The following is a 26,869-nucleotide window of genomic DNA, read 5'->3' as shown; positions in this document are numbered from 1 at the left end:
CCAATCTATCCCAACTGCACTGCAGAAATGGAGATGTTCTCATTTTTCTTAAGCCATATGGAAAAGGCTGGCAGCAACCGTGCACAGTCAAAGTCACAGAGCTACACAGCAGGAGTGGTCGACCAGGTCAAGTGGTCTCGATTTCCTTGTCCTTTTGCCTTCCCATCTCCTTCCTCATGTGCGCAGCACAAAATGCTTCCTGCCCTTGTCTTCTGTGACCTGTTTGTGACGACCCTTCGCCTGTGCACACACACAGCCATTATACAGCGATAATACATGTGTATATATAAACTTACATTTAAAAAAAAAAAAAAAGGAAGAAGCAGGACACCTTGGGTGGCTCAGTTGGTTAAGCGTCTGCCTTTGCTCTGGTCACGATCCCAGGGTCCTGGGTTCTATCCCACCTCCTCCCGCTCAGTGGGGAGTCTGCTTCTCCCTCTCTCACAAGTAAAGTAACATAAAAGAAAAAAGCTCTCATTTGGGGAATTAACATTTTTTCCGTTTGCCTTACTTTACAGAAACCTTTTCCCCAGGTGTGTTTGATTCTATTTTGGCCATTCTGATGTCTTCCCGACATTTTTGTTTGGGATATAATAAGCTCCGCATCATCTTAAAATAGACTATTATGCCTTAGAATTGTTGAAATTGGACATCTAGAATGTACATATGTTTTATTATCTCTGAGGATGAGACTACTTCACTGTGTCTAAATAAGCCTTTGAATGTGGACTTAAAATCACCAAGGTTTTTGATGAATTGAGAAACTTCCTGATACTTCTTTCTTTACTGTATTTCTAACAAAAATAAGTCATCTGCTCCAGTGATCCCCACCGGTGCTTACATAATCCCTACAGACTTGAAGATAGCCTTAAGTTTTTTAAAATCTAATGCTCTAAAGTTAGAAACCAATTTTCAAGTGAGAGCTATTGAGCTAGTGAGAAGAAACAACAAAAACAAGCCACCGACTTTTGTAACTAGTATTTCACTCAAAGCTCATAACCACAATTTTTGATAGATCTATATTATATTTTACAGATGAATAAATCTAGATATAGCATCCTGCAAGTTTGATTAAGGTCCTATTTCCAATTAGGCCATGTACCAGATTTCAAACTATAAACCTTGCTGTGCCTTCCTTGTTCACGCTTTTTCTAAGATAATTAGAGGATCCATCTGTAGTGGGTTCAACAGTGTGCCCCCAAATTCATGCCTTTTCAGAACATCTCAATGTGACTTTATTTAAACATAGGGTCTTTGCAGAGTTAATTAGTTAAGAATTGACATAAGATCAGGGCGCTTGGGTGGCTCAGTGGGTTGGGCCTCTGCCTCCAGCTCAGGTCATGATCTCAGAGTCATGGGATCGAGTCCCGCATCAGGCTCTCTGCTCAGCGGGGAGCCTGCTTCCCTCTCTCTCTCTGCCTGCTTCTCTGCCTCCTTGTGATCGCTCTATCAAATAAATAAGTAAAATCTTAAAAAAAAAAAAGAATTCAACTAAGATCATACTGGATTAGGACAGGTTCTAAATTCACTGAAAATGTCCTCAAAAGCGGCACAGAAGGACTCATAGAAGCACCAGGAAGAAGGCAAGAGGAAGGTGGACGAGACAGACAGGAGGGAGATGTCCACAAACCAAGACCCATCACGGATTTGCTACAACCACTGTAAGCAGGGAGGGAAGCATGAGGCAGTTTCTCCCTCAGAGCCCCCAGAAGACCTAACCCCACCAACACCTCGATTTCAGACCCGTAGCCCCCAGAATGGTGAGTGAACACCTTTCTGATGCTTTGAGCCAGCCCGTCCGGGGTGTTCTGTTACAGCACCGAGGAAGCTAGTGCACCATCACGTAGAGAAAAGAATTTTTATTTACTAAAGAAAACCACATTCCTCATGAGACCATCTGGCCCTGGATTCTAGCGTCTCTTGATGTATGTCCTGTACATCGCTCTGTGATGAATCTGGAACCTGAGAGAGCAGAATCACTTATGGTGCTTAGATTAACTCTCTAGTTCCATCTGCAATGGCAAACAAGAGAGCTAAGGTTATGGCCGGTTTTATTTGTAGTATAGAGTCTCTTTCTAAATGTCTCTCCTGACCTCGATTTATCTTCTTAATATTGGAATTCAAACGCTCTTCCTTTTTCAAAGTAACTGAATTGCAAATTCATGGAGGGCAACAGTCATGTCTGTACACATTTAGCGGGTCACCTGTTGGACTGCAAACTCGAATACCGTTCACTGCCTTTCTGTCACACCAAACCCGGGAGGGGTGACACTGGTGCACCGGCCCCTAACCTTCGGAACCCTACAGACCACCACCGGGAACAGAAACTTTCCGAGGCCGAGACAGAGAACAGTGCCGTGTCTGAAGTTCTTCGGTATCTCGAAGGAAGAGCAAGCGCCTGTCGGACCACATGACTCTGCGTGTCCCACGTGTCCTTTCTCAGCTTGAGTGTGTCCTTCTCTCGTCACCTACGGAGCCGTGAGACCCCATCAGATGGATGGTTCTGGCGACCTGCTCATCGTTTTACCCGGCCCCTCCCACCATGCCCAGCGCTTCCCTTTTATTTTATATCCTATCAAGAGGGCCCTTTCCTAAAACCCACGTTCGCAAGTATCTAGGACATCGCTCTCCAGAGAAACAAGGGTTAAGACCAGGTGACAGCCCCAGATTTCACACTTAGAACCCGTGCACGCGCACAGCACCCGACACACCGTTCCCTCCCCCGCGGTCTGCGGTGACTGGGGCGGAGACACAGAACGTGCACACGGAGCGCAGCCAGAGCCCCCGGCGGCAGGAGGGAGATCCAGCAGCAGGGACCAGCTCCAGGAAGCCCACCCTCCCTGCCCACGACTCCCCCACAACCAAGCCGGGAAGCCAAAGAGCAGCTCTTTCAACAGTCCCCAAACACCCGGGACAGGACTTATAACTGACCGTTTTCCTCATTTTCGCCCTCACTTCCAACTTCCGACCCACAGGCCACAGCCTCCCCCCTGCACCAGGAGCAGCAGCACCCCGGCCACCTGCCCCGGCTTCCCGGCCCACAGTCTCCAGCCACGGCTCCCGGTCCTCTGGGGGCCTTTGCACTTGAAGCTTTGCTTCTCTCCCCTCTGCCCAGGGGTCTCCACCAAAGGCAGATGCTGGTGGTTGGCTCCCTCCTGTAAACTGGGCAGCAGCAGCCCTGCCTCTCCCCTCCAGGGGGCCTGCCCTTGGCTCCACGGGGGAGCGAGAGGCCAGGGTCCTGCTTGGCTGGCACCTGAGATCTCTCTGTGACTGTCCCGTAAGCAGAAGCACAAAATCGGCTGCTCCCGGCTTCAGGGGCGGATTCTTTCTGGGAACTTGGGTCTGTACAATCAGGAGTCCTGTCTCTCAGCAGACACTCTGCCCTCATAATCCAACGTTGTAAATGCCCCTATGGCGTAACCTGAGTCCTCTGACGGGTTATGTAATACATGTGATTCATTTTATTCGATTATCTTTTAATTCTTGCTTGCATTTTCATTTCTACTTCTCTATGCGGATTCCAACCTATCAGAAAAGCCAATTGCTATGAATAGAAGTATTATTTAAGGATTAAATGCGTATTTTCAGTTTATGCCACATTCACATGGAAAACTTGGAAATTATTTCCTGATCACGCGGTTGTCTTTGCTTTACAAATCAAGGATAAAAAAAAAAAAAAAAAGGCACACGCTAATATTTTAAGAGGAGATGCGGTGACACAGAGAAGCCTGTGAGGGGAAAGGGAAGAGAGGCGGGATGTCTGGAAGCAAGGACGAAGCCGTGAATTTCTCAGGAGCCTGCTGCGTCACAAAGAGAAAGCCCTGGTCACTCGGCCACACAGGATGTCTCTGGCCCGCGTGCAGCCGCTCCCTACATCAGACCAGAGCACCGGGATAGAGACGGTGCGGGTCTCCAGCCCCTTCTCATCTCCCATTGGTCACTGGTCAAGATTCCCCTCCTAGGAGCTCACACTGGTGGCTCTTGTCATTGGAGCACGTTGGACACGGACGGGTGACACCATCCCGCTCACTCTGTCGCACCACACGGGGCCCCATTATCCTCACCCAGGGGTGGCCGGAGGAAACAGAGCCTCGGTGGGTCTATCACATCCCAGCCACCTGCTGCAGCTTCTGGGTCCCACATCCGGGGGGACACTGGAGTCCTTCCAGAGGCTAATGCACACCCTGGAGGGACGGTAGGACAGACCATGCTGCCAGCAGGGGACGGCACAGTGGCCACAGGGCGGAGGGGGCAGCAAAAGCAGAAACTCGCTCTTTCAACAAGGGGTCCAAAGCCCAAGACACAAGGAAACCAAGAAACATGTGACCTTCCATGCTTCACACGGGACGATCCTGATGAGTGCAGGTCCACAGACCCGAAGAAAATAAGCAACTCTGCAGGACAGGAACCAGAAAGTGGCAGTCCCCGGAGTTCCTGCTACTGGAATATCCAGCCACTGCCCTCCCAACAGAGCAGGCAGACTGAGATCAAAATATTTAATAACGGCAACCCCCAACCACTTGTCCCCAGCTGGTGATGGTACAGAGAAGCAACCGTGAAAGTTCAGTCCATCTCCCCCCAGAGTAAGGACTGAAGTCAGGCCGGCCGGGACTGAGGAAACATATGGAGAACTGGAGACCTGCTAACGCCTGAAAGTCGTTATTTTGGGAAGAAAAATCACTATCGTCTTTGACGTAGAAATACATTCCCACAGGACAATGAAAGAGCATCGTTCACGGAAAAGCCAAGCTAGATGAGCTGCCTCAGTGCTTAGCTGTTGAACTGCCTCACTTGAATATCAATAACTTAATTAGTACGTGTGTGTTACGAGAACTTAGAGAATCTCAATTGGAGAAGGATGACGAGGTGCGTCTACAGGTCAGTCCGAGTTAGGAGTGAATCGGGTCCCGGTGCACACGTGCTCCCGCTCGATCCTCATCATCATCAAAGTGGTCCTGACCTTATTAGCAGGAGGACACCACAGCGGGTACGTGAGGGATACACGACTTTCCCTCTGTATTTCTCTGAGCCCTGTGGCAGGTAGCCCAGCAGTGAGCTCGTCTCTGTTCAACGCAGTTTCAGACACAAGAAGGCCCTGCCGCCACCTCTGTCCCCTCCCCGACGCCCAGGGAGGCCTTCTTCTCAGGCTTCATGGCTGACCTTCCCCAAAGGACATGTGTACATCCCCAGAAACCGCAGCTGGACACGAGCCCAAGCCAGGCAAGCTCGGTCTGGTGCCTCTTTGCGTGTCTGAGCCGAGCTGGTGCCCGTACTGATGAAAGACAGAGCCACTGGACTTGCAGCAGGTTGTCCCCGAGATCACAGTGCACCTGAAGGGACAAAGTGTGGCTGAAAATGCTAAGTATGGGACTTCCAGCCCCGTGTTGCTAGGAAGGCACCTCTCTCAGGACGTGTTTCCTAACTCTATCAAGGGAATTCCCAGACTGCATCAGAACACTGAGCCAAGAGTTGTACCAAAACCCCCAACAGAGGGAGCTTGAGCAAGGTAGCAGCTGATTTCCCCTCTGCCTCACACTAGGATCCTAAGAGGGGACACCTGGGGTGGCAGCTCTAAGGGCCAGGGACTCGGGCCCCTCCTTTCTTATTGTTCTCCCCGTCCCCCTTGTCTGAAGGGGGGAGGTGGCCCGAGTCAGCGGACGGGAGGGAATCCTAAGGCGCAGAGCACGTACCCTCCTGTCTGAAGGGCATGAGCTGCACTGTCCTTGAGGGGGCAGCTACCAGCCCCAAAGCCCGCTCTCAACTTCCCAGCAATCCCACGAGCACACGGTGCAACAGCCTTTATTAAAAATTCAATTACAGAAACTCCTAACCATTTATATGAAAAACAGGGCAAGAGACACTCAAAACTCAACACTTCTGAGTAACCGTATCTCACTATTGTCTATGTTCTTACAGTCGGTTACTTACTCCCACGGTTCATGCATGTGCATATTATAGAATGACCCGCTACTGCCGAGGTTTTCCTGACAGTGAAGAAACTTCACGTGGGCCGCGTGAAACCAATCACAGCGGGTGTGTTTACACTACGGAAATTGGCCAACACGGCAGGTCGGGCCTCCCCTGATTGTTTTGTTGACTCTCCAGACCAGCAGCTGGCCAGCCAGTTCACACCTGTTTTGGTTCACTCCTTAGTCCAACCATTTTTTATGTTTTAAACTAGAAAAAGAGAACATGTGACCCCGTCGGACTGTATGTGGCTGGAAAACCTGAGCTATATACTTGCTGGCCCTTTGTAAGAGGCGCTCCTGACCTGATGGAAAATGTGAGCATGCAAACGAACCTGAAAAACGTCCTTGCTGGGGGTCAGCTGGAAGCCATCCCGGCCCCACAGAAGCAGCCTCATTCCTTGCCATGTGGCCCTCCTAGCTTCACGGCCAACAAGGGAGAATATCCCACGGGTCCAATCCTTCCCATACTTTGAGTCTCTTGCCAGGAAGCATCCAGGCCCTTCTAAGGATCTTCCCCCACCCTGCCCCTGCAACCCCCCATAGGTCAGGCCCAGGCCTGTTGAGGAGAATCGCCCTTTCTTGGGTCAGCTCTGTAGGCACGCTCTGATCATAAAATGATAGCCTGTCCTACTTCTAGGTCCCCACCCCAATCAAGAGGATGAATTACACATAGACTTGGATCCTGGAGGTCATCCTAGAGTTCCTGCTTCTAGGAGAGGAAACTCGTTGTTTCTGCATTATCTACCTCTTGTATTTACATTATTGAGAACTTCATGAAATCGTGGACAATTAATATACTTGTATAGGGTGTAGGGACATGGGCACACACGCGCACACACCGGACTCCCTGAGGCTTTGGCAAGAAGAGCTACACGGCTTGATTTGAGCATGTTTGTAAATGAAAGCAGTATTTTAAGTGCTGACGGTCACCGAGAACTCCCTGCAGGGGCAGGAGGAGAGCAACGAGCCACTGGCAGGATCGCCCCCAGGTCGGCAGGAACACGTGCACCCACCTGCGTCCAGACCACAGGCAGAGACAATGCCACGTCAAGTGCCCAGAGGTCCCCCGCACCCTCTCTTTTTAGCAAGGAGGACGCCCCGACCCTTTATGAAAAACAGGACAACAGCCCCGAACGCCAGCGGGACGCTGAGCCCCAGGTCACACAACTGAGACTCGCCCACACTTCGGCTCTCTCAGAAACGGAATTCGGAACCGGTGAATCAGTCACCGGGTTGGCGGCTCGTCTGCTGCACCGGCCCCTGCTCTTCCCTAAAGTCCCAAAGAGCTGCAACAACCGACCAGCTCCTTGGTCTAGTAAAAGTCCCCGATCCCACTGCCGTCCGCCGGCCGACACCTTCCGTGGCTCACAGCCCCTCCTCGGAGCACCTGCCTGTCTGCTGACTCGGACGCGGCCCCATTTGAACCGATTTTTGCGTGAATAAACTCAAAATTCTTAATGTGCCTCAGTTTGTCTCTCAAGAGTTCTGGTGTCAGAGAAGGAACCAAAGGCGACCCCCGACATCCCCCCGGAGCAAGAGCAACCAGGCACGGTACCTGCTGGGCCCCTGGGGCGCGCTGCTCCGCGGTCCTGGAGGTGATGGGTGCGACCCTCTCAGGTCCTGGGGTCCTGCCCCCCGGGACTTCGTGGGGTTAGGAGCCCGCAGACTTGGTGAGCTGCTTATTCCAGAGGGTTCTGGTACCGGAACCGGATAGGGATTGCGCAGGGTCTGACTTAAAAAGCGAACTGGATCTGATTTAAGCTGGAGTGGAGCCTGTGGGAGAGGCCCCAGGTGGCTAAAATTTTAAGGTTGAAAACAAGCAGGTTAACCACGTCAGAGATAATTTTGCGTTGTAGTGGCCACGGTGGAGCCACAGGTGAGCTTATCCATTTATGAAGCGCCGTAGAGAAAAAGGGGTCTCGGCCAAGCGCCCACCATAAAGGGAAGAGGGAAAATTATTTTTCCTCCTTTATGGTTTTTCGTGACAGGATGGAGAGCCCCAGGGACCCCCGGACTCATTCCAGAACCTGGAGAAGGGATCCTGGCCAAACTGACCAAAGCTAGCGTGAAAAGTTCATTAAAAAAGAAAGTTAAATCAACAAATCACTGGGTTAGTAATTAGTAAAGGCTTATCGTGCAACCCCCAGAAAGAGAGTTGCAAATCTGCGCTGGTTAGATAATCTTCCTGAGAGAGCCCTGCCAGCGCCGGAAGGAGAGTCACGTTCATTAAGCAACGCGCTTGGTTACCTCGGGTGACGTCTTCCTTCCTGGTCCCCTCTGCCTGAAAGTCTTGGACTTTGTACAGCTCCTCGGGGCAACTTTCTGCTAGTTTGGATGCTGCCCCATTCAGGATTCATTGAACAAAGCCAATAAGATCTTCAACTTTTATTCAGTTGAATTCAGTTTTTTTTGTTTTTGTTTTTGTTTTTTTAAGATGAAGGAAAAAAAAAAAAAAAAAAAGGCCAGAAAAACCTGGGCAGACTGGGAAGGTGCTGGTGTGTGTGCTGTAACCTGAAGAACGGGAAGCGTTCTAGTCTCCACGCAAGAGGACCCGGGATTGAGATCGAGCCCTACCTGGGTTATTAGGAGACCGCCCTCGGTTTCCTTGCCCGACAAAAACCTAAGGTGTCAATGAGGATCACAGTAGGATGCTCCGGTGGTGACCGAAGGTGACTATAAAAATTCCCTGTGAGGATGATGGGCGACGGCGGCTCTCTCCACCGGAGCGCTCAGGCTTTGCCAAGTCTTGTCTTAGGTGCTTTGTCTGTATTATCCATTTTCCTTAGCCCTCACAGTGACCCTGCGCTTCACAGAGGAGGAGACTGATGCTCAGAGAAGGTAAGGAATTGGGTGAAGTCACAGAGCTGGTGTGTGGCGGAGCTAGGCCCTTGGGGAGGGCACCTGGCCCCAGGAGCCAGTAGGTCGTAGGTCAGTCCCCAGGCCTGCTCCATGGTCGCCTGGGCAGAGGAAGGAATAACGCTCACCTTCCCCTGATAGTCCACTGAGGTCACCGGGCCTCTCCCTCTCCCTCCCCTCTCTGGGCACCCCTCACGTCGCTCTGGCTCCTCTGCCTGCTTTCCACAGCTGGCTCCTCTCTAGCTCAGTTCTCTGAGGTGCTCTTCAGCCTTTGGCAATTCCGAGCTCCCCTGGGGCCATGCCCATGTGAACCTGAAAGACAAAGCAAAGGTCTGAGAACAAATTACAGGAAATGAACGTGTGCCCCACGGACAGAGGAGGTGGGCGGGGGGCAGGTAGGGAGGTCCGTTGATCCAGGAGAACAAACGGCAAGTCAAAAGCCAAAGGACACAGATTTGTGGTGGACCAGGAAAGGCCACCAGGGTGAGAATCGTCATCTCCCTGCAGAGGCTGCTGCCAGCCAGATGGGCTTTGTTCCCCTTTGTAACTCCTGCCTGGCCAGGGAGACGGTCAAAACATCTCCCAACAAGCCGTGGTGGTTGGGTGGAGACGAAAAGACCTCCAGGAAGAGCCTGAGATGCACTTCTCATTGCCACGAGACTAAATACCAATAAAGAAATTTCATGAAGAAGGCAGAGTTGGTCTGGGACCTAACGAGAACATCGTAAACCCACGTAGTCATGGAGAGGGGTGCACTTCCTGGGGATGGGGATAGATCAAGTCTGGTTTGATGTATGTTCATGCAATATGAAATGTCTGCTATCCCAGGGGCTTCTCATTGCTACATTTAGGACACAGGAAGGGGCCATGGAAATGAAGCCCCAATTATCCACTTGTTATTAGGTTTATTAAAGGATTTCAAGTCTTTGACGAAGAGCCATACAATAAACCCTTAGATTAACTAGTCTTTCTGCACCCACTTTTCCCTCCCCCCTCATCCACATGTCCACACTTCTGCTCTGCCAAACCATCCAAACCTTGGTGGCAGATATTATGAAACTTAAAACTTACGTCAGCCCTCATCTCCCCGAAAGAGCACTTTCCAACCGTCTGCCAGGACCACTGCTAGAAATCAATGTTACTTCCACAGTGGCATCCAAATTTCACTCTATTCCTAATGCCCCCAGAGGCCCCCACAATGTTTTCTCCCAGCCATGATCTGGGGTCCATTCAAGTTTTGTGAATTACCTTTGGTCTCTTTGCTCTCTCCCATTCAAGAATGGTCCTCCGGTGTGGTGGGCAGAGTAATGGCCACCAAAGATGTCCATTAATCCACAGAACCTGGCAATATGTTACCTTATGTGGCTGGAGGGGCTTCACAGACATGGTTTACTTAAGGGAATTTTCCTAGATTACCTAATGGCATCCCAAGGATCCTGGTAAGAGGGAGGCAGGAAGGTCAGAGGAAATGTGACCATGGAAGCAGAGGTCTGCGTGTGTATTTAAGTATTTAAGGCAACCTTGAGAAGCTAGAAAAGGTAAGGAATGGATTCTAAGAGCCCCCAGAAGGAACACAGCACGGAGGACACCTTGAATTTCCCAGAATTGGGACTCCTGATCTCCAGAACCGTGAGGTAGCAAATCTGCATTGTTTGTGCTAGTTTGTCACCACAGTGATAGGCAACTAATACATCAGAGCTTCTCCATTCTCCATGACACTGACCTGTTCCAGATGTCCAAGGTGGTTGTCCTACAGAACTTCTCGCTGTACAGTTTTCAATCAATTAAACTTAAGTTAAACCTTTTCATCAAGAACCCCACGTGGGGGATGATGTGTACTTCCCACTCCCTGGGTCCCAGGACAGGTCATGCTGCACTTGACCCTTGGTTCAGGCAGTTCTGATCTCCCCAGGCACATCCCCCTTCGGAGTCAATACACAAACCATGGGATAAAATTTTAAGAACACGTGATTTTCCCATTCTTCACTGGCCATTCAACAATTATGTAAAATGCATTCCTGAAGCCCGATCGTTTTGTCGTGTACCTGTTTTGAGCCTCTTGCTAATGGCGTTAGAAGAAATGTAGCATTTTTGCCCGAGGCAGCAAGGACATCTGGTACACCAAGATTAGGTCCTTCAAATCCACTAAAATGTTTTCTGAGATGCAAGACTATGGTATCTGTTTATCCACAACCGGAGATGTATAGAGAGAGGGGGTAGGGAGGCAGTCGGCTGTGTGTGTGCCCTGCATATACGGCCATCCCATATGGCACTCTGTTCCAGTCTTCAACGCTGAGCTCCTGGCACCAAAGTCACCAAGCGAGATCATGACACCAGGAGACAAGGAGATATGTGGCCTCCAGGTCACAGCTACAAAGGGGCTGGAGGCACAGCAGATGGCCCAGTCCCCTTCCACGCCCTCTAATAAAACAGTGCTGCCCACTAGAAATAGAAATAGAATGTGAGCAACATATGTCACTTAAAATGTTCTACTAGCCACGTTAGAGGAATGAAACAAGGAAAAACAAGGTGACTTTAACTGTAATATTTTATTTAAGCCAATATATTCATTAAATATTATGACTATAATTATTCACAAAATAGTATCATGTACTTATGTAATCACCATAAGAATGATGAGTGATGCTTTTTTTTTTTTTTTTTTTTTTTACAGGTTTTTGAAATCCAGCGGGCATTTTGTACTTAGGGTGTGTCTCCCTTTGGACTGGCTACACTCCGAGTGCCCCATAGCCCCCTGTAGGCCCTGTGGCCTGGAGCTGTCACGCTGGGCAGCACAGCTCCCATCCAGGACTCCCTCTGTCTTACAAGGATGCACTTCCCATACTGCTCTCAGCATTCCCAAACATCGGTCTCCTGTCCTTTCATTCTCCCCTTCCAAACCCACAATCCCAACAGAATCAAGAGGAAAGGCTAAAAGAATCCCCTGACCAGGAAGTCCATTTGATCCTTTCCTCCCCAGGGAATAATTTGACAACTGCCTTGAACTTTCAAGCAGATGAGAAAAGGAAGCGTGTGAGAGTAAAGAAGCAACCACTCAAAGTATGAGCTTTGGGGGGAATATGGAAAAAGCCAGTGTTTATTTTATAGGAGAGAAGAGAAAAATGGTTAAGAATAAGAACTATCGGCACATGAAAACAGCTAACAATTTATCAGCAGCAGCCTTCAGATCCAGGGGATTTCAGCGGATTTCATGCATGTACAAAAATATCCGGGTGGTCACTGAAAGGGGCATCGTCTTCAGTAGTTTTTTCAGGCTTTTTACTGGAACTCAAGGAGACAAATAAGGCTGGTCAGTCTCTACTCTTCGGAGTTCGGTCCGGCAGCCAATTCACCATTGCCTTATACTGTACCCACATGAGGCCATTTAGCTTATCTGTGAGCTCAAGGGAGATTTCTTAGAAGAGCAAGGAGTGGGCTAGGTTTATGGTAATTTCTGTGCGGTTGATATCACTTTGCAAATCTGGCAGTTGAGTTTGGGAGACCTTAATCAGTTTGCTGAGGTTACTCAGCCGGTGAGCGGGGAAACCGGGACTTGAATCCTAGGATGAAGACGGTAAGTCGGCAGAATACCCAGGCTGTCCCATCTGCATGACTCGGAGACACCAAGGCTCCCGAAAGATCCTTGGAGGCTGGCCTGAGGCGGGTGGGCAGTGGGCCCGGGGATCTAAGTGATAACTAGCACGCACTGAATGTTTGCTGGGGGCCAGGGTCCCTTCTCAGAACACCACACAAACCAGGCAGACACAGTCCGACTTGACTGGGTCCCCAGCAGTTCTGCAGGATTACCTCCCCTTCCTCTCCACCTCACCGTGCCCCACACACTGGCTCCCTCCAGATGCTCCTCAAACACACAAAACTCAGTCCCTCCTCAGAGCCTTTGCACAAGCCATTCCCTCTGCCAGGGGCACCTCTCCCCAGATGTCCACGGCTCCCTTCCTCACTTGCCCCCTCCCCTCCCTGCTCAGTGAGACGTCCCCTGCCCACGCTATTTCAGTTCAGGGCCCACACCAGTGCCTGGCACACAGCAGACCACCAGCGCAGACAGTTTACCAAGGCATGTTTAGTAAATGACAGCGTCCTGGCGCAAGGTGGCTTTTGCAATAGGGTCCCTATTGCCTCGGAGGCAATAGGCGAGCCTCCGAGGGAGCTGACAGCCTTTTAACAGACTCGCAGTTAGAGAACCAGGGGGAAGGTGCTGCACGTGAGGACACAGCAAAGGCCCTGAGAGGAAAAGTGCAGGGAGAGGCTGCAAAAGAAGCTGGCTGGACCCGAACATGGGGAAGGCCGAGTAGACCGTGGGAGTCTGTGGGGGATGCAGGGGCTCTTGGGAGGCTGCGATTTTACTCCGAACCAGAGGAGACAGGATTTTACACGGGTTTTTACCACGTTCCCTCCAGCCCTGGTTGGTAAAACAGTTAGGAAATGCGGAGGAGATGGGGGGGCTTGGACACCCGACACCTGTTAGGATACGGAGTCGACCACCCCTCAGTTAGACAGAGAACACTCTCGATTATGCAAGTCACACAGCGAGGTTTATTTCCAGGTAGCTGGGGTCCGAGTATCTGTGCGATGCAGCAGGTTTCTATAAAGACCCCGAACACTCAAAGCCAAGGGTTTATATAGCATTTTCAAAGCACTTGACACACAGTAATTTTCCATAGCTACATTCGTATCTGGTGCCACACTGGACGGTTTACTTTTGCGTCACTCCCTGGCTTGTCTCTGCTGCGGCTGGGTGGCTCGGTGTACGAGGGAGTGGTAGACCCAAGGCCCAATGCTGTCAACCTTTAAGGCAGTGGAGGTAACCAGAACAACCACATAAGGACCTTTCCATCTTTCTTCTAAAGTTCAGGACCTGTGTCTCCTTACCCATACCCGATCCCCTGGGACAATGCCATGTTCTGGATTCGGTGTATCCCTTGTCTCATACAAAGAGCGCACCATGGGCCAGATTTCACGCTGAACCTCCCGTAGGGCCTTCAAACTGGCCAGATAATTTGGGGTCCCATTAGACTCTTGGTCTGGCAAGGCACAGACAATAATGGGGGGTGGTCTCCCATATAGAATTTCGAAGGGAGTTAATCTGTGCACATAAGGGGAGTCCCGAACCCGGAAGATGGCATAGGGTTGAAGGGTCACCCAGTCCACGCCAGTCTCGATGGTCAATTTAGATAAGGTCTCTTTTAAGGTTCGATTCATCCTTTCTACCTGCCTGGAGCTCTGGGGACTATATTCGCAATGTAACTTCCAATCGGTCCCCACCGCTTGGGCCAGTCCTTGTAGGACTTTGCTGATGAAAGCCGGACCATTATCAGACCCTAGAACTTTGGGGACCCCATATCGGGGTATGATTTCTTCTAGTAATGCCTTAGCAACAACCTGGGCCATCTCTGTATCGTGGGGAAGGCCTCCACCCAGTCTGAAAAAGTATCAACAAATACCAGCAAGTATTTACACCCATACCTCCCAGGTTTTACTTCAGTAAAATCCACCTCCCAGCTCCGCCCCCAGTGTCCTCCCCCCCCACCCTCGTACCTGTGTGTGGGGGAGGGGGGGGTCCCTTCCTACTGGGTTTCATAGCCTGGCACCCAACACATTGGTCCATGATTTCCTGGATCTGGCTGGCTTGTCGGGGGAACTTAAGGCAAACAGACTCGAGAGCTGTCAGCAACTTTCTCTTTCCTAAATGGATGGCTTGGTGCAGGTTGGAAAGGAGGAACAGTCCCAGTTTTGCCGCCAGTATTAGTCTTCCCTCTGGGTCCCGATGCCACCCGTGCTGATCAGGCTCTAGGCAGTGGTGGTTCTGGATCCACTGTAGGTCCTCTGGGGTACACCCCAGAGGGTCAGGTCAGGTCGCAGGGGTGGTCGCGGGGGTAGGCGCGGTCTTGGGTGCCGGCAGGGCGAGTGCCAGAATTGGTGAAGCTATTGCTGCCTTTTTGGCGGCCTCATCCGCTCGTCGGTTTCCCTCAGCCTCCGAGGTTCGGGCAGACTGGTGTCCAGGGACGGGAACAACCGCAGCTGCCCGGGGCTTTTGCAAGACCACAAGCAACCTCTGTACCTCTGGGACATTGCGTGGTTCTTTCCCTTCCGCTGTAACAAAGCCCCTCTCCCGGTAGATGGCGCCATACACACGGACAGTGGCGAAAGCGTAGGGACTCTCGGTGTAGACAGTCCCTTGTCTCCCTTCCGCCGGTTCTAGCGCCTCCACCAGCGCAATCAGCTCGGCCTTTCGGGCTGAAGTCTCCAGGGGAAGCGAGGCACTCCAAACGACACCCCCGCCTTGGTCCACGGCCGCCGCACCCGCCCTTCGCACCCCGTCCACGATGAAGCTGCTCCCGTCTGTGTCCCACGCCAACTCACGGTTGGGGAGGGCAGTGTCCTGGAGGTCGGGGCGCACCTGGGTGATTTCTGTCATGGTTTCCTGGCAGTCATGTAGGGAGGCTTCTAGATCCGGGGTCGGCAACTGGGTGGCTGGGTTTAGGGCGGCTGGTCCGGCAAAGATGATCTGGGGTGCATCTAACAAGAGTCCTTGGTAATGAGTCAGACGGGTATGAGTCATCCACTTACCAGGGGGTGTTTTAGGACCCCCTCGATCGCATGAGGAGTTACTACCTTCCGATGCTGTCGGAAAGTGAGTTTGTCTGCGTCCTTTACCATTAGGGCTACTGCTGCGATGATCCTTAGACATGGGGGCCATCCTGCTGCAACCGGGTCTAGTCTTTTGGATAAATCAGCATCCGGCCGCTTCCATGGCCCCAGGCGCTGCATCAGTACCCCTTTCGCTATCCCCCTCCTCTCATAGACGAAGAGGGTGAAGGACTTCAGGGGGTCTGGCAACGCCAGGGCTAGTGCCTTTAAGAGGGTGGTCTTGAGTCCGTCAAAGGCCTTTTGCTGTTTTGGCCCCCAGGCCCAGGGGGCCTTATCCTTGGTTGGCTGAGACAGGGGCTTCGCTATCTCAGCATACCCCAGAATCCATAGCTGGCAGTAGTCCGCTGTTCCTAGAAACTCACAGACTTCTCAGGCCGAGGTTGGGACTGGGAGCCTGAGAACAGTCTCTTTCATGGTCTCTGTTAACCATCTGGTCCCTTCCTTCAATTTATACCCCAGATAGGTGACTGTCTGCCTGCATATTTGGGCTTTCTCTGTGCTGGCCCGACAGCCCAATTGTCCCAGCTCCTGGAGGAGGTCTCCAGTGGCACTCGGCCTTGGTGGGGGCTGCCAGAAGCAAATCATCTACGTATTACGTATTCAGCGTAACTGAATCATGGCTCGGGCGAAACGAGTCCAAGTCCTGATTTAAGGCTTCATTAAACAGAGATAGAGAGTTTTTGAAGCCTTGTGGCAGTCTAGTCCAGGTCAACTGTCCGGGAGTTCCTGTGCTGTCATCATGCCATTCAAAGGCAAAAATGTGTTGGCTGCTGGGTGCCAGGGCTATGCTAAAGAAAGCATCCTTTAGGTCTAGGGTGGTGTACCAAACATGTGAAGGGGGCAAGTGACCTAGCAAGGTATAAGGGTTGGGGACCGTGGGGTGGATGTCCTCTATTCTCTTATTTACCTCCCTCCAGTCCTGGACTGGCCTGTAGTCTTTCCCCTCTGGTTTTTTAATGGGAAGGAGCGGGGTGTTCCAGGCAGAGGGCCAGGATTTGAGTATCCCTGCTTCTAAGAGGCGGTTAATGTGTGGGGCAATTCCCTTTCGTGCTTCAGCGGACATGGGGTATTGGCGGACCCAGATAGACTGGGCTGAGGCTTTGACTCTGACCACTACTGGTGCCCGGTGGGCCGTCAGACCCATGCCCGCTATTTCTGCCCACGCCTGAGGGTATGTTCTAAGCCAATAATCCATTTCCTGGGGCCACTCTGTAGGGGGAGAGGTACCTTGCAGGGCAAACAGGTGATACTCATCTGTGAGGGACAGGGTCAAGGCATGAAGGGGCTGCCCCTGGCCATCACTTTGATGTCCGGCTCAAAGTGGATACGGGCCTGGACTTTGATTAGGAGATCACGCCCCAGCAAGGGGATCGAGCATTCAGGGATAACTAGAAAGGAGTGGGTCACTTGGTTCCGGCCCAAGTTCACCTGGCATCTACTGGTCCATTGATAAACCTTGGACCCAGTTGCCCCCTGCACCAGGCTGGTTTTCTGAGACAGGGGCTCCGTAGTCTTGTTTAAAACTGAGTACTGGGCTCCTGTGTCCACCATGAATCCCAATGGTTTCCCCTCTACATACACAGTTACCCAAGACTCGGGGAGGGGGCCCGAGTCCTGTCCCCCCAGTCACTGTCCCTTCCAGCTAATAGGACCCGGGCGTCTTTGCCAAGCGTGGCAGCCAGTCCCTGCTGTCCTTTGCGGTTAGGGCACTCCTTTCTCCAGTGCCCGTATTCCTTACAATAGGCACATTGTTCTCTGTCTAGTTTACGTCAGGGGCGCGCAGGGCCTGCCTGACCAGAGTTTGGTCCGGCCCGACCCCGGACTCCTGTCAGTAATATGTTAGCTATTTCCTTCTGTTCTTCCGGTTTTCCTTACACTGGTGCTCTCTAGCCTCCTGTCGAGTTTTTTCTTGTAGTTCCTGATTTTCCTTCCTAATTCTATCCTCTCTTTCCTCCGAGTGTTGAAAACCCTTTCTGCCACTTTCATCAGATCCCGAACGGTCATTTCCCCCAGTCCTTCTTTCTTATATAATCTCTTCCTAATATCTGAGGCAGCCTGGTTTATAAAGGACATAATCACAGCTGACTGATGTTCCTCTGCCAGGGCGTCTAGAGGGGTGTATGGTCTATAAGCATCACAGAGGAAGTCTAAAAACACGGCTGGGCTTTCATTTTCCCCTTGCATTACAGCTTTTATCTTAGCCAAATTGCGGGGGGGCAGTCGGCGCCCCGCCGCTCGGAGACCTGCCATAAGAGTCTGGCGGTAGACTCGGAGACGCTCCCTACCTTCCGCGATCCCAAAGTCCCAATCAGGTCTATCCAAGGGGAAGCGCTCCTCCATCAGGTTCGGCAAGGTTGTCGCCGGGGACATTCTTTCTGGCCTCAGTGAGGATTCGCTCGCACTCTTCGGGAGTAAACAAGGTCTTAAGGAGCTGCTGACAATCATCCCAGGTGGGGCTATGTGCGTGCATAACAGACTCAATTAGGTCAGTTAGACCCTTTGGGTCTTCAGAAAAAGGGGGGTTTTGAGCCTTCCAGTTATACAGATCGCTGCTTGAAAAAGGCCAATACTGGTAAGATCGCTCCCCATTTGGGCCAGTACCTCCCAGGGCCCCTATGGGGAGAATGGGCGCCCCGGCTGAGGTGGAGGAGGACGGTTCCTCTTCAGGGGTCTCCTCCCTGTGCCTGCGGGGCCTTAATCCCTTTGCTGGTCCCTGGGTTGAAGCGGGGGGCGGGTGCTGACGGGGAGGTAGACAAATGAAGGGGCTCGGGAGGGGTGGCAGCCTCAGGTTGGAGCGGCGGTTTCTTCTAAATCTAGGTCTATCAGGGAGGGGTACAGGTCCGACCCTTCCTGTAAGAAAGGGTTTCTTGGATGGGCTCCCCGGGAGTTTCGGGTGGGCCATAAGATCGGGCGCAGTCAGATGCTGGGGGGCTCGAGAGGTGGCCAGCACCGGGGGGAGGTGTCCCCCGGCTTCTCGGGGACAAATGGCTTCAGCCAGGAGGGAGGACTTTCCCCCAAAGCCTGCCACATTAAAATACAGGGATACTGGTCCCGGCGGCTGTGTAGTCCGGGCCAGTTGATCACATCTCGGACTTTCTTAATAAGGACCAGAGAAAAGGTCCCCTGGGTTGGCCAGCCCACCTTAAAAGTAGGCCATTCTGCAGAGCAGAGGGTATCAAACTTACCTTTTTCTACTTCCACGCCATGACTGTGAGCCTTGGCGCGGATCTCAGGGAAGTGGTTCAGGAGCAGGGTCTTGGGCGTTACCTGAGCCTGTCCCATTATTATTACAGAAAGAAGCCAGGAAAAGACAAGAGACACAAAGCCAGCAAACACACACATTCGAAACGAGTTTTCTAACACCCACCGGCCGGTCAGCCACACCACACCCACAGGCGCCGGCGCACTCACACACCACTCAGGACCCTTACCTGGCCGGCCAAACGGCGTCCACTGTGGACGTCGTTCCGGCACCCTTTCGTTGGGGACATCTCCCGCGACTTCAGAAATGGAGCCTCCAGGGTCGCAACCCTTCCGCCCACCCAGATGAGAATTCTCTACCAGATCCAGATAGCGACCTTCAGTCCCTCCAGGCGAGAACCTTAAGTTCTCCAGACGGAGGTGGCCAATCCTCCTTCCGCGGTTCCTTTAGTTAAACCTCGGTATCGGGGAGTTGTCTGTCTCTCTGAGGAGGGTCTTAAACCTCCAAATGTTAGGATACGGAGTGGACCACCCCTCAACCCTCAATTAGACAGAGAACACTCTCGATAATTCAAGTCACACAGCGGGGTTTGTTTCCAGCTAGCGGGGGTCCTTGCAGAAACCCGCTGCGCCGGGCAGATACTCGGACCCCCGCTAGCTGGAAACAAACCTCGCTGTGTGACTTGCATCATCGAGAGTGTTCTCTGTCTAATTGAGGGGTGGTCCACTCCCTATCCTAACACACCCACCCACGTGTCCTTCGTGATGCTCAGGAACGTTCACGGAGCTTCCTGAGTCCTGCACGCGGCTGGTGGGCGGAGCCCGGAAGAAGCCCCGCCCGGGGTGCCTGGACACGCCCCCGGCCTGCTGCGAGCAAGGGCCCTGCCCTCCACCCCCGGACCCGGGAATACAGACTCAGGCAGGAGGTGGAGGAAGGTCCGATATCCTCGCCTTTATTTCTCGGCCCGCCTCGAAGCGGGTAGGGGTGAGGAGCTTCGGGAGGGTCCTATTGCTCTGGGGGCGGCTCCAGGTCCTCGCTGAGGGCGCCGGGGCGCTCGGGGCCGGCCTGCGGGAGCCGCAAGTCAGGCTGCAGACCCCGGGTCCCGAGGGCGCTGGCGTCCGCGCACGCGGGCCGGCGGCTGCCTTTACCCCACCGGTCACGTCCCCCGCCGGGGCGCCCTGCTCCCCACTGACGCTTTCTCCAAAAGAGACTCCGAGGGCACCCCCGCCCGCCATCTCTGCCCCCTCGCCGCATCGCCGAGCTCCCTACCTCTCTTTTGGAGGCCCCGTCCTTTGGCGTGCAATGAATTTGGGCAGAATCCTGGCCCCCGAATTTCTCCAGCTCCGCCCTCAGCCTGAGAGCAGGGGGCGCGGAGAGGAAGAAGAGAACGAGAGTGGAGCGGAAGATCTCTCCAAGATCCCGACAGAGACTTCGGACGCCAAGCGCCCGGGGCGCGAGCGGCTGGAGTACAAGGGGCGCTGCACCCCAGAGTCCCCACCGACCCACTCCAGAGCCAGGCCTTCGGGGGGGCGGCTGGAGGCGGTGCCGGGGGAAAGTCGGCTCATTGCCCTCGCCCCCCTCCTTGCTCCTTCCCTTTCGCCCCATGCTCTCTGGCCCACTCACCCATCGTTCACTGCCCGGGCATCCCGGACCTCGGGTGGGGAACTCAGCTGCAGCTCCACCTCCTCTAGCTTGGCCCGCGCCAGTTTCTCTGCGGGTGGGCGGGGCGTCATGGGCGGGGCCGGGAGCTCTAGCGGGCTAGGCCCCGCCCCCTCGGCCCCAACCCTGCATGGGGGTCCCACCTTCAGTGAGCAACTGCTCCTTGCTGCTCTGCAGGGCGCGTATCTCCCAGGCCAGTCGCTGCTTCAACACCTGTGAGAAGGGAGACCTATCTGTCCGTTTGTCCTCCCAGCCCCCTGGGCAAGCCCTTACTCGTATTAGTCATTCATTCATTCAACTATTAATTCGATGTGCAGTTCCAGCTGTGCCTGGTGGTGGTGGGGACGAATTTCCTCTCCAAAAGCTCCCCGTGTCCCCGTATACCTCTCACTCAAATTTCATCTCTTCTCACTCCCCCCACCTTCCACCCGCCTCCCCATGCTCTTCTTCAAATACCCTGGGCACGCTTCAGCCTCAGGGCCTTTGCATTGGCCCGTTCCTTCTTCCAGGACCATTTGCACCAAAATCGCTGCGTGTTTTTCTCCCTTTATGTCTGCGTTCAGATGCCACCTGCCCAGAGAGGCCTTCCCCACTGACATTACATGATCTAGCTAATTATTTGTTTAGAGTCTGAGTATGCCTCCACCTGCTCCCATCTGTCCTGGGGACAAGCAAATACTTGGCCCCTTTGGCTCCCCACCGTCTCCTCCTTCCTGGAATGTTGCTGGGCACATCCTTCATTCGTTCAATGAAGGAATGATAGGACCATGGCTTTTTCAGGGTTCGTATTTGCCACTGCAAGGGGAGCAAACTCTAGGTAAGCAGGGAGGAAGCGGGCTGGGTGGCAGATGCTGGCTGTGGCAATGCGGCAATGGTAAGAGGCTAAATTTAAGGTAAAAGCTGAATGGCTGAGTTGGTGGGAAAGAGGAAGAAAGGAGTCCAAAACTATCTCACGGAGTTGGGGTGAGCAGTGGGTAGACACTGAGCCAATCAGAGGAGACAGTGAAACCAGGAGAGGAGGGGCTGTGGTTGGAGGCAATGATGGCTCACGTGGAATTCCCAGAGGTCCTTGTGCTGGCCCATCACAGTCTCCAGCTGTTCTTCAACGTGTAACCTAGGGGCCAACACCCAGGAATGAGAGAATACATGCTAGGACTGACATCCGGTCTGGCCCAGTCTGGGGTTCCTCTGGATGGCCTTTGGATCTTTGCCCAGTGCTCCCTCTCCTAGGAGCCCTTTTATGGGCCTTCTCCTCCAAGCCTGGGTTCCCACAGCTCCTCCTCCAACAAACTCCCTGATGCAAGTCCCACCCCCAGCCCAGCAGCACTCTGGGCCGTAGACCCAAGGTTACCCTCAGTAGTTACCCCAGCTGTTTCTTTGTGCAGTTCTCTGTGACCTGAGAGTTAGGGATTGAAATTTGCTCTGTGAACTCCTGCAACGTGCCCTTCCTGGAAAGAGAAAGACAACTCTTAGTCATATTCTCTGAATAAGCTCCACTTCATTCAGCAGGACCGGCGGACGGCAGTGGAATGTTCACAACCGTCACCCTTCTCCTTTCTTCCCACACGGAACCTGCACCTTTATGGGCCTCTGTTGTGAGGATCACCCTGTCCGTCCTGTCCCTCATCAAAGCATGCCTTCCCAAGACACCTCCTTGACGGGTTTAGTAATGTAGCTTAATAGAATCTAAAGTCCCAGCCTGAGGCCTAGATATGCTATTTAACCGCGACCCTGGACAAATTACTTAATCAGTCTGGGTCTGTTTCCTTATATGTAAAATGGTAATAGTGGTGGAAGGCTGACAGTGACCCTTAACTCCTATAATTGTCATTGCGAGGATCAGATAGAAAAATGAACATACACTGCTCATCACACAGTATGAGCTTTATCAACAGGTTTTCCCAGAGTTAAAATCATAGTACATCAGGGTGTGAGACTTCTGGTCACAAGAACCTGTTAGGTGAAGATTCCAGAGTTGGAGAGATGGTTGGACAGACAGTAACTGGATAGGTGAATGGCTGACGAGGTCAGAGCTGGCTGGAGAAATGATGAGTGGAGGGATGATAGCTGGACAGAGAAATAGAAGAAAGGTTGCTAGAAGGATCCATAGAAGTCTGGGTGTATGGTAGGGTGAAGAAACGAACAGCTAGATGAACGGGTGATTGGAAAGATGGAGAGAGGGTGCCCGGATGATTGGATGGAAAGCTGGAGACGTAACGGCTGTCTGGCTGGCTGGAAAAGGATTTCACAGATGTGCGCATGAATGATGAACGGGGGAGTGGGTGGACAGGTGAGTAAGGGGATGACTGGAGGCCTAAGTGGGCAAATAAATAAACAAATGAATGGATGGTGGAATAACACCAGTGGGTGAGATTTATTTAATGAAGAAATGAGCAGTGAATGATCCAATGAGTGAGTTAATCTCAACACCACTGTCTGATAGCAAATCAGGGAAGTCTCTTGTCTAGCTACTCTAGTCTAGAGAAAGGAAAAATGAGGAGTGTGTGTCCGAGGTATATTTCCCCTAGCTCTGGCTCCTTCCTCCCGCAGGCTGGGCAATAAGGCGGGGAGGAGTTGAGCAGGACCTCTTACTTCTGAGCCCCACGTTCCCTCCTTTGGCAGTGCAGCTGGAGGATCCTCAGTGCCTCTGTGGGGAGAGGAAGCAAGGGAGCCCTGTGTGACCTCTTGGGGAGTCAGGATTCGGGGGGAGGTAATGGGTCCCACATCATGTCACACATGGGAGGGCACTCGGAGGCCTTTAGTGTCTGCTTTGAGTCAAGTGGCAGGTAAGGGAAAGGTCCGAGCAGAGAGGGAAGCGCCCTGATTCAGGTTTCAGTGGGATTCCTCTGGCTGTTCCGGGAATTGTGGGCATTTGTGGGTCGAATGTGGTAGAACAATGAAGACAGGGCAGCTGATAAATACCTTGCTTCTTGCTCAAGACCTCCTCAAGGTGCATTTTCTCTCCATTCACTGGAAAACACGGTGACACTATGAGCCCCCAGAGGCCACATCCCATGTCCCCATTGCAACTTCATGCAAAGGCATGTCCAAGTCGCAGAAAGTATGGCACCGTGCCAGGGCAGGGGAGGGGTCTCCTTGCCACCCGCACCCATCTCCCACTGGGGACGGTCCTCATCCAGTTTCTCCCCGTCAGTGTCCACATTCTCTGTAAGTGCCAGAGGAGTGAAGACCCCGCAGAATGCGCAGGGTTTGTACCCATGGGAGAGATGACCAGAAAGAAATGCACTATGTCAAGGGGAGATAAAGGCTTGAAGAAACAAATCAAGCAGGGGAGTGGGAGTGACCGAGGGCTGGTGGTAGCCCATATCTAGATGGGGTAGATCTTTAGAATTAAGTCTGGACTGAGAGCTGGAAGGTGAGATAGCAAAAGGCAGCCGGTGTTACATGGATAAGAGCACTGCAGGTGGAGGGAACAGCCCATGCGAGACCTGAGGTGTGCGGAGAACATCGGCAGTGCTGAGAAGATCTATGGGTCCCTCTTTTGGTCCTACTTACAGGAGTCCAGTTCCCTATGCAGGGTCTCCCAGAGAGCTTGGGCTTCTCCCAGTTCCTCACTGGATTTCTTCTTTGCTGGGCCAAAGAAGAGGACACTGTGTGAGTGCAGCCTCTAACCCTGCTATTCTCTTGCACACTCTGACGCTGCACACCCATCTTTCAACAACCCAGAGGTGTCTGGATTTTATAGATGAGGAAGTGGAGGCACTCAAAGTTCAGGTTCTTTCTGGCTAGCTAGGAAGTCTAGGTCCTGGGGTTTACCTTGCTGAAGCTCATTAATCCGGTTAATCAGGTCTTTAATCTGTGGCTCTAGGCTTCCCTCTGCAGAGTGAGAGAAAGACTGAGCCAGAGAGGGCAGATGCCTGGCTGTCTACGGCAGAAAGAGATGGGTGGGTGTTGGTAGAGTGTCTCTGATACTAGCAATCAAAACGCATTTATCGGGGCACCTGGGTGGCTCAGCTGGTTAAGCCACTGCCTTTGGCTCAGGTCATGGTCCCAGAGTCCTGGGATCGAGTCCCACATGGGGCTTCCTCTGCTCTGCAGGGAGCCTGCTTCTCATTCTCCCTCAGCCTTTCCCCCTGCTTGTGCTCTCTCTGTCAAATAAATAAATAAAATCTTTTTAAAAAATTAAAAAAAATGCATTTATCGAGTGCCTGCTTTGGCTGGGCTCTGTAAGAGGGCTTCGCAGGGTTTGCATTCTGCATGGGCCAGACGGACACTGAACGAGGATATGAGTGGTCAGTGTGGGTGGCAGTGACTGCTGCAGCTGGAAATAAAGTGAGGCAAGGGGTCAAAGGTGAGAGGGTAGAAGGTGCTTCTGGATATGGAAGGGCCCCCCCTCCCCGTGAAGCGAGGAAAGGGAGCCCTGCAGTTCTGCGGGCTGGGGAATATGAGGGGGGGAACCACGCCAAGCGGAGGGACCAGTGCAACACCAGAGCAGTGGAAGTGAGCCCCAGCGGTGGGAGTGAGCCTTTACCTCGGGACCACATGCCTAAGGGGCTGGGCCAAGGGGCTGCTGTGGCTGATGGGAGTCTAGTGAGCAAGTCGAAAGTACCAGGAGGCAGGTGGGGGAAAGTAGAGTTGGCAGATCACACAGGGCTCCTGGGACACGGTGGAGGATTCTAGAAGTAATTTTGAGTGTGCTGCGAGCCAGTGATCTCCCACCTGCCCTACTCTGTTAAAAGCTTAACAGTCACTTCTCATCTGATTCTGGTACTGGACTCATCTGAGAAATGGTGCAAATGCTGCTTTCATCTTGTGGGTGGCAGCTTTAACGTTTTCCAGTGACAGAGAGATCATGCTTTCTTTAGAGAACTATCTCTAACTTCCTACAGTCCCAATTTCAGGGCTCTGTATGGAGAAGTCTTCCTCCTCATCCCTTTTTGGCTTCAAGGTCAGCAGCACGGAGTTGGGGCAAAAGCTTCACAGCCCTTGCTGGGTCTCACTACACACCCCTGACACTCTGGAGTTCTGGAGTTAATAAACTCAAGCCCTTGATTTTCTGAGACCACCAACTCCCATCTCCTGAGACTTCTAGGAGAGTGAATGATCTCCAAGGTGCTGATTATGACTTAACACATGCCTGAGGGGCCTCATTTTACTTGAGACAGTCATGGTAACTCTGCATTTCTAGTCCTGTAATTTCTCTACCTGCAGCTCCAATGCAGGTGGCCATGGCGGGCAGGGGTGTGCCAGGCTGGAGGAAGGAGAGGTTCTCTTTTCTTTGGAACAGACCAAACAGACCAAACAGTCATAGTATTTTAGTTGCAGATGGCCTGGTCTGCAGGTCAAACCTCAAACCTAGCCAGCACTGTGCCCCAGCCCCCATGCAGGCTGGCCCCTAGGCCCCCTCTCCGGGACGCAAAGTGCAGCCATTTGCACGGCCATTTGCCATTTGTGTGTAAAAAGGGAGGACAACGAGTGCACACCCAGGAAGGTATTTTTTTTTAATCTCTGGAAAAATACCCAAGAATTTTTAAAGTAGTTGCTGCTAGCCCTTGAGCCAGGGACATGGATGGCTGTGTGTGTGTGTAAGAGAGGAGGGTTTTCCATTCCCTTATACTTCTTGAATTTTCAAGCTGTACTTTAGGTGCAAAGAATTAAACTGTGTAAGGGGGGAAATGCACGGTGGAATAACTTCCCAGGGTTGTTGAGCTGAGGGGGCTAAATGTGAACCACATCCGCCTGCCTCTAAACCCCAGGCTGAGCCTCAGACACAAGGAGACACATGACCTTTCTGCAGCCTTTTCACCAATGCCAGCAGGTCTTCAGCCGTCGTCAAAGACTTGGTCTGCTCTGTGGAGACGAAAACCAGAATTACAGGATGGCAGAAAGGTCCAGGCCTATCTGGGAAGGCAGGAAGAAAGGCGCAGGGAGTTCTGCAGAAAGCCTGAGCTGGAACTGAGGACAGGCCGTGGGGGTGGGCAGGTTTCCTGCCAGAGCTCCTGCAAGACCCTGTCCCCTGCCCCCTGAGCTTTCTGATGTGTGCTGGATGAATCAGGGCTCCTAACGGTCAGCTTCTCCTAAAGGACACCACAGGCATCCCCTTAATGAAATGAAACAGTGTGGGAGAAGGGGATGCGCTTTTGCTGCTGCTGTTTAAAATCAGTATGCAGTTCCACCCGAGGCAGCGGGGCAGGAAGACTGTAGATAGATTTTTAAAAAATCATTATAGGTCACAATTTGCAAATTCTTGAACAACTGACGGGTGTAAGGAATGGTTATCGCTAACATCAAAAAAAGACAACCAGATATTGTGAGCCTCCTCATGGAAAAACACACCACTTACGAAGGATTCTTGCCAAAAACCAAACCAAACCAAACCAAACCGAACCAAACCAGCCCAGGAACCTTACCAGGCTTCTATACCTGCATATCAACCAGAATAAACAAAAGGAGCAGAGAAACAAATTAAATGACCCCATAGGGATACAGATGCTGGGGGGCGCCTGGGTGGCTCAGTGGGTTAAGCCGCTGCCTTCAGCTCGGGTCATGATCT

At 52.4% G+C, this 26,869-nt stretch overlaps 1 protein-coding gene and 1 long non-coding RNA gene across 6 annotated transcripts in view; both read right to left on the bottom strand.

Moving 5' to 3' along the window:
• Window positions 1-7,659, bottom strand: part of LOC116579196 — a 58,408-nt gene extending 50,749 nt beyond the window's left edge. The window contains exon 1 of the long non-coding RNA XR_004281169.1: window positions 7,525-7,659. This is a non-coding gene — a long non-coding RNA (uncharacterized LOC116579196). The remainder of the gene's footprint in view (window positions 1-7,524) is intronic.
• A 4,802-nt stretch (window positions 7,660-12,461) lies between these two features.
• Window positions 12,462-26,869, bottom strand: part of SYCE1L (synaptonemal complex central element protein 1 like) — a 19,873-nt gene continuing 5,465 nt past the window's right edge. Inside the window, exons 2-13 of one of the 5 annotated variants that reach the window (XR_004281168.1) lie at window positions 26,104-26,166; window positions 24,133-24,192; window positions 23,872-23,946; window positions 23,278-23,325; window positions 22,948-23,002; window positions 21,720-21,803; window positions 21,406-21,469; window positions 20,499-20,568; window positions 20,320-20,407; window positions 19,966-20,050; window positions 17,780-19,761; window positions 12,462-13,631 (exon numbers count right to left, since the gene is read on the bottom strand). Coding sequence is in view for 2 of the 5 variants with exons in the window: in XM_032324207.1 (XP_032180098.1) it covers window positions 19,702-19,761; window positions 19,966-20,050; window positions 20,320-20,407; window positions 20,499-20,568; window positions 21,406-21,469; window positions 21,720-21,803; window positions 22,948-23,002; window positions 23,278-23,325; window positions 23,872-23,946; window positions 24,133-24,192; window positions 26,104-26,166 (752 nt within the window). In the remaining 3 variants the exon portion in view is untranslated. The other 4 variants (XR_004281166.1, XR_004281167.1, XM_032324207.1 and 1 more) reach the window with 4 other exon arrangements.

This window comes from Mustela erminea, chromosome 19 (assembly GCF_009829155.1).
Source record: "Mustela erminea isolate mMusErm1 chromosome 19, mMusErm1.Pri, whole genome shotgun sequence".
Lineage (NCBI taxonomy): Eukaryota > Metazoa > Chordata > Mammalia > Carnivora > Mustelidae > Mustela > Mustela erminea.
The sequence above is the reverse complement of the archived record's forward strand: the minus strand, read 5'-3'. Positions and strand labels throughout refer to the sequence as shown.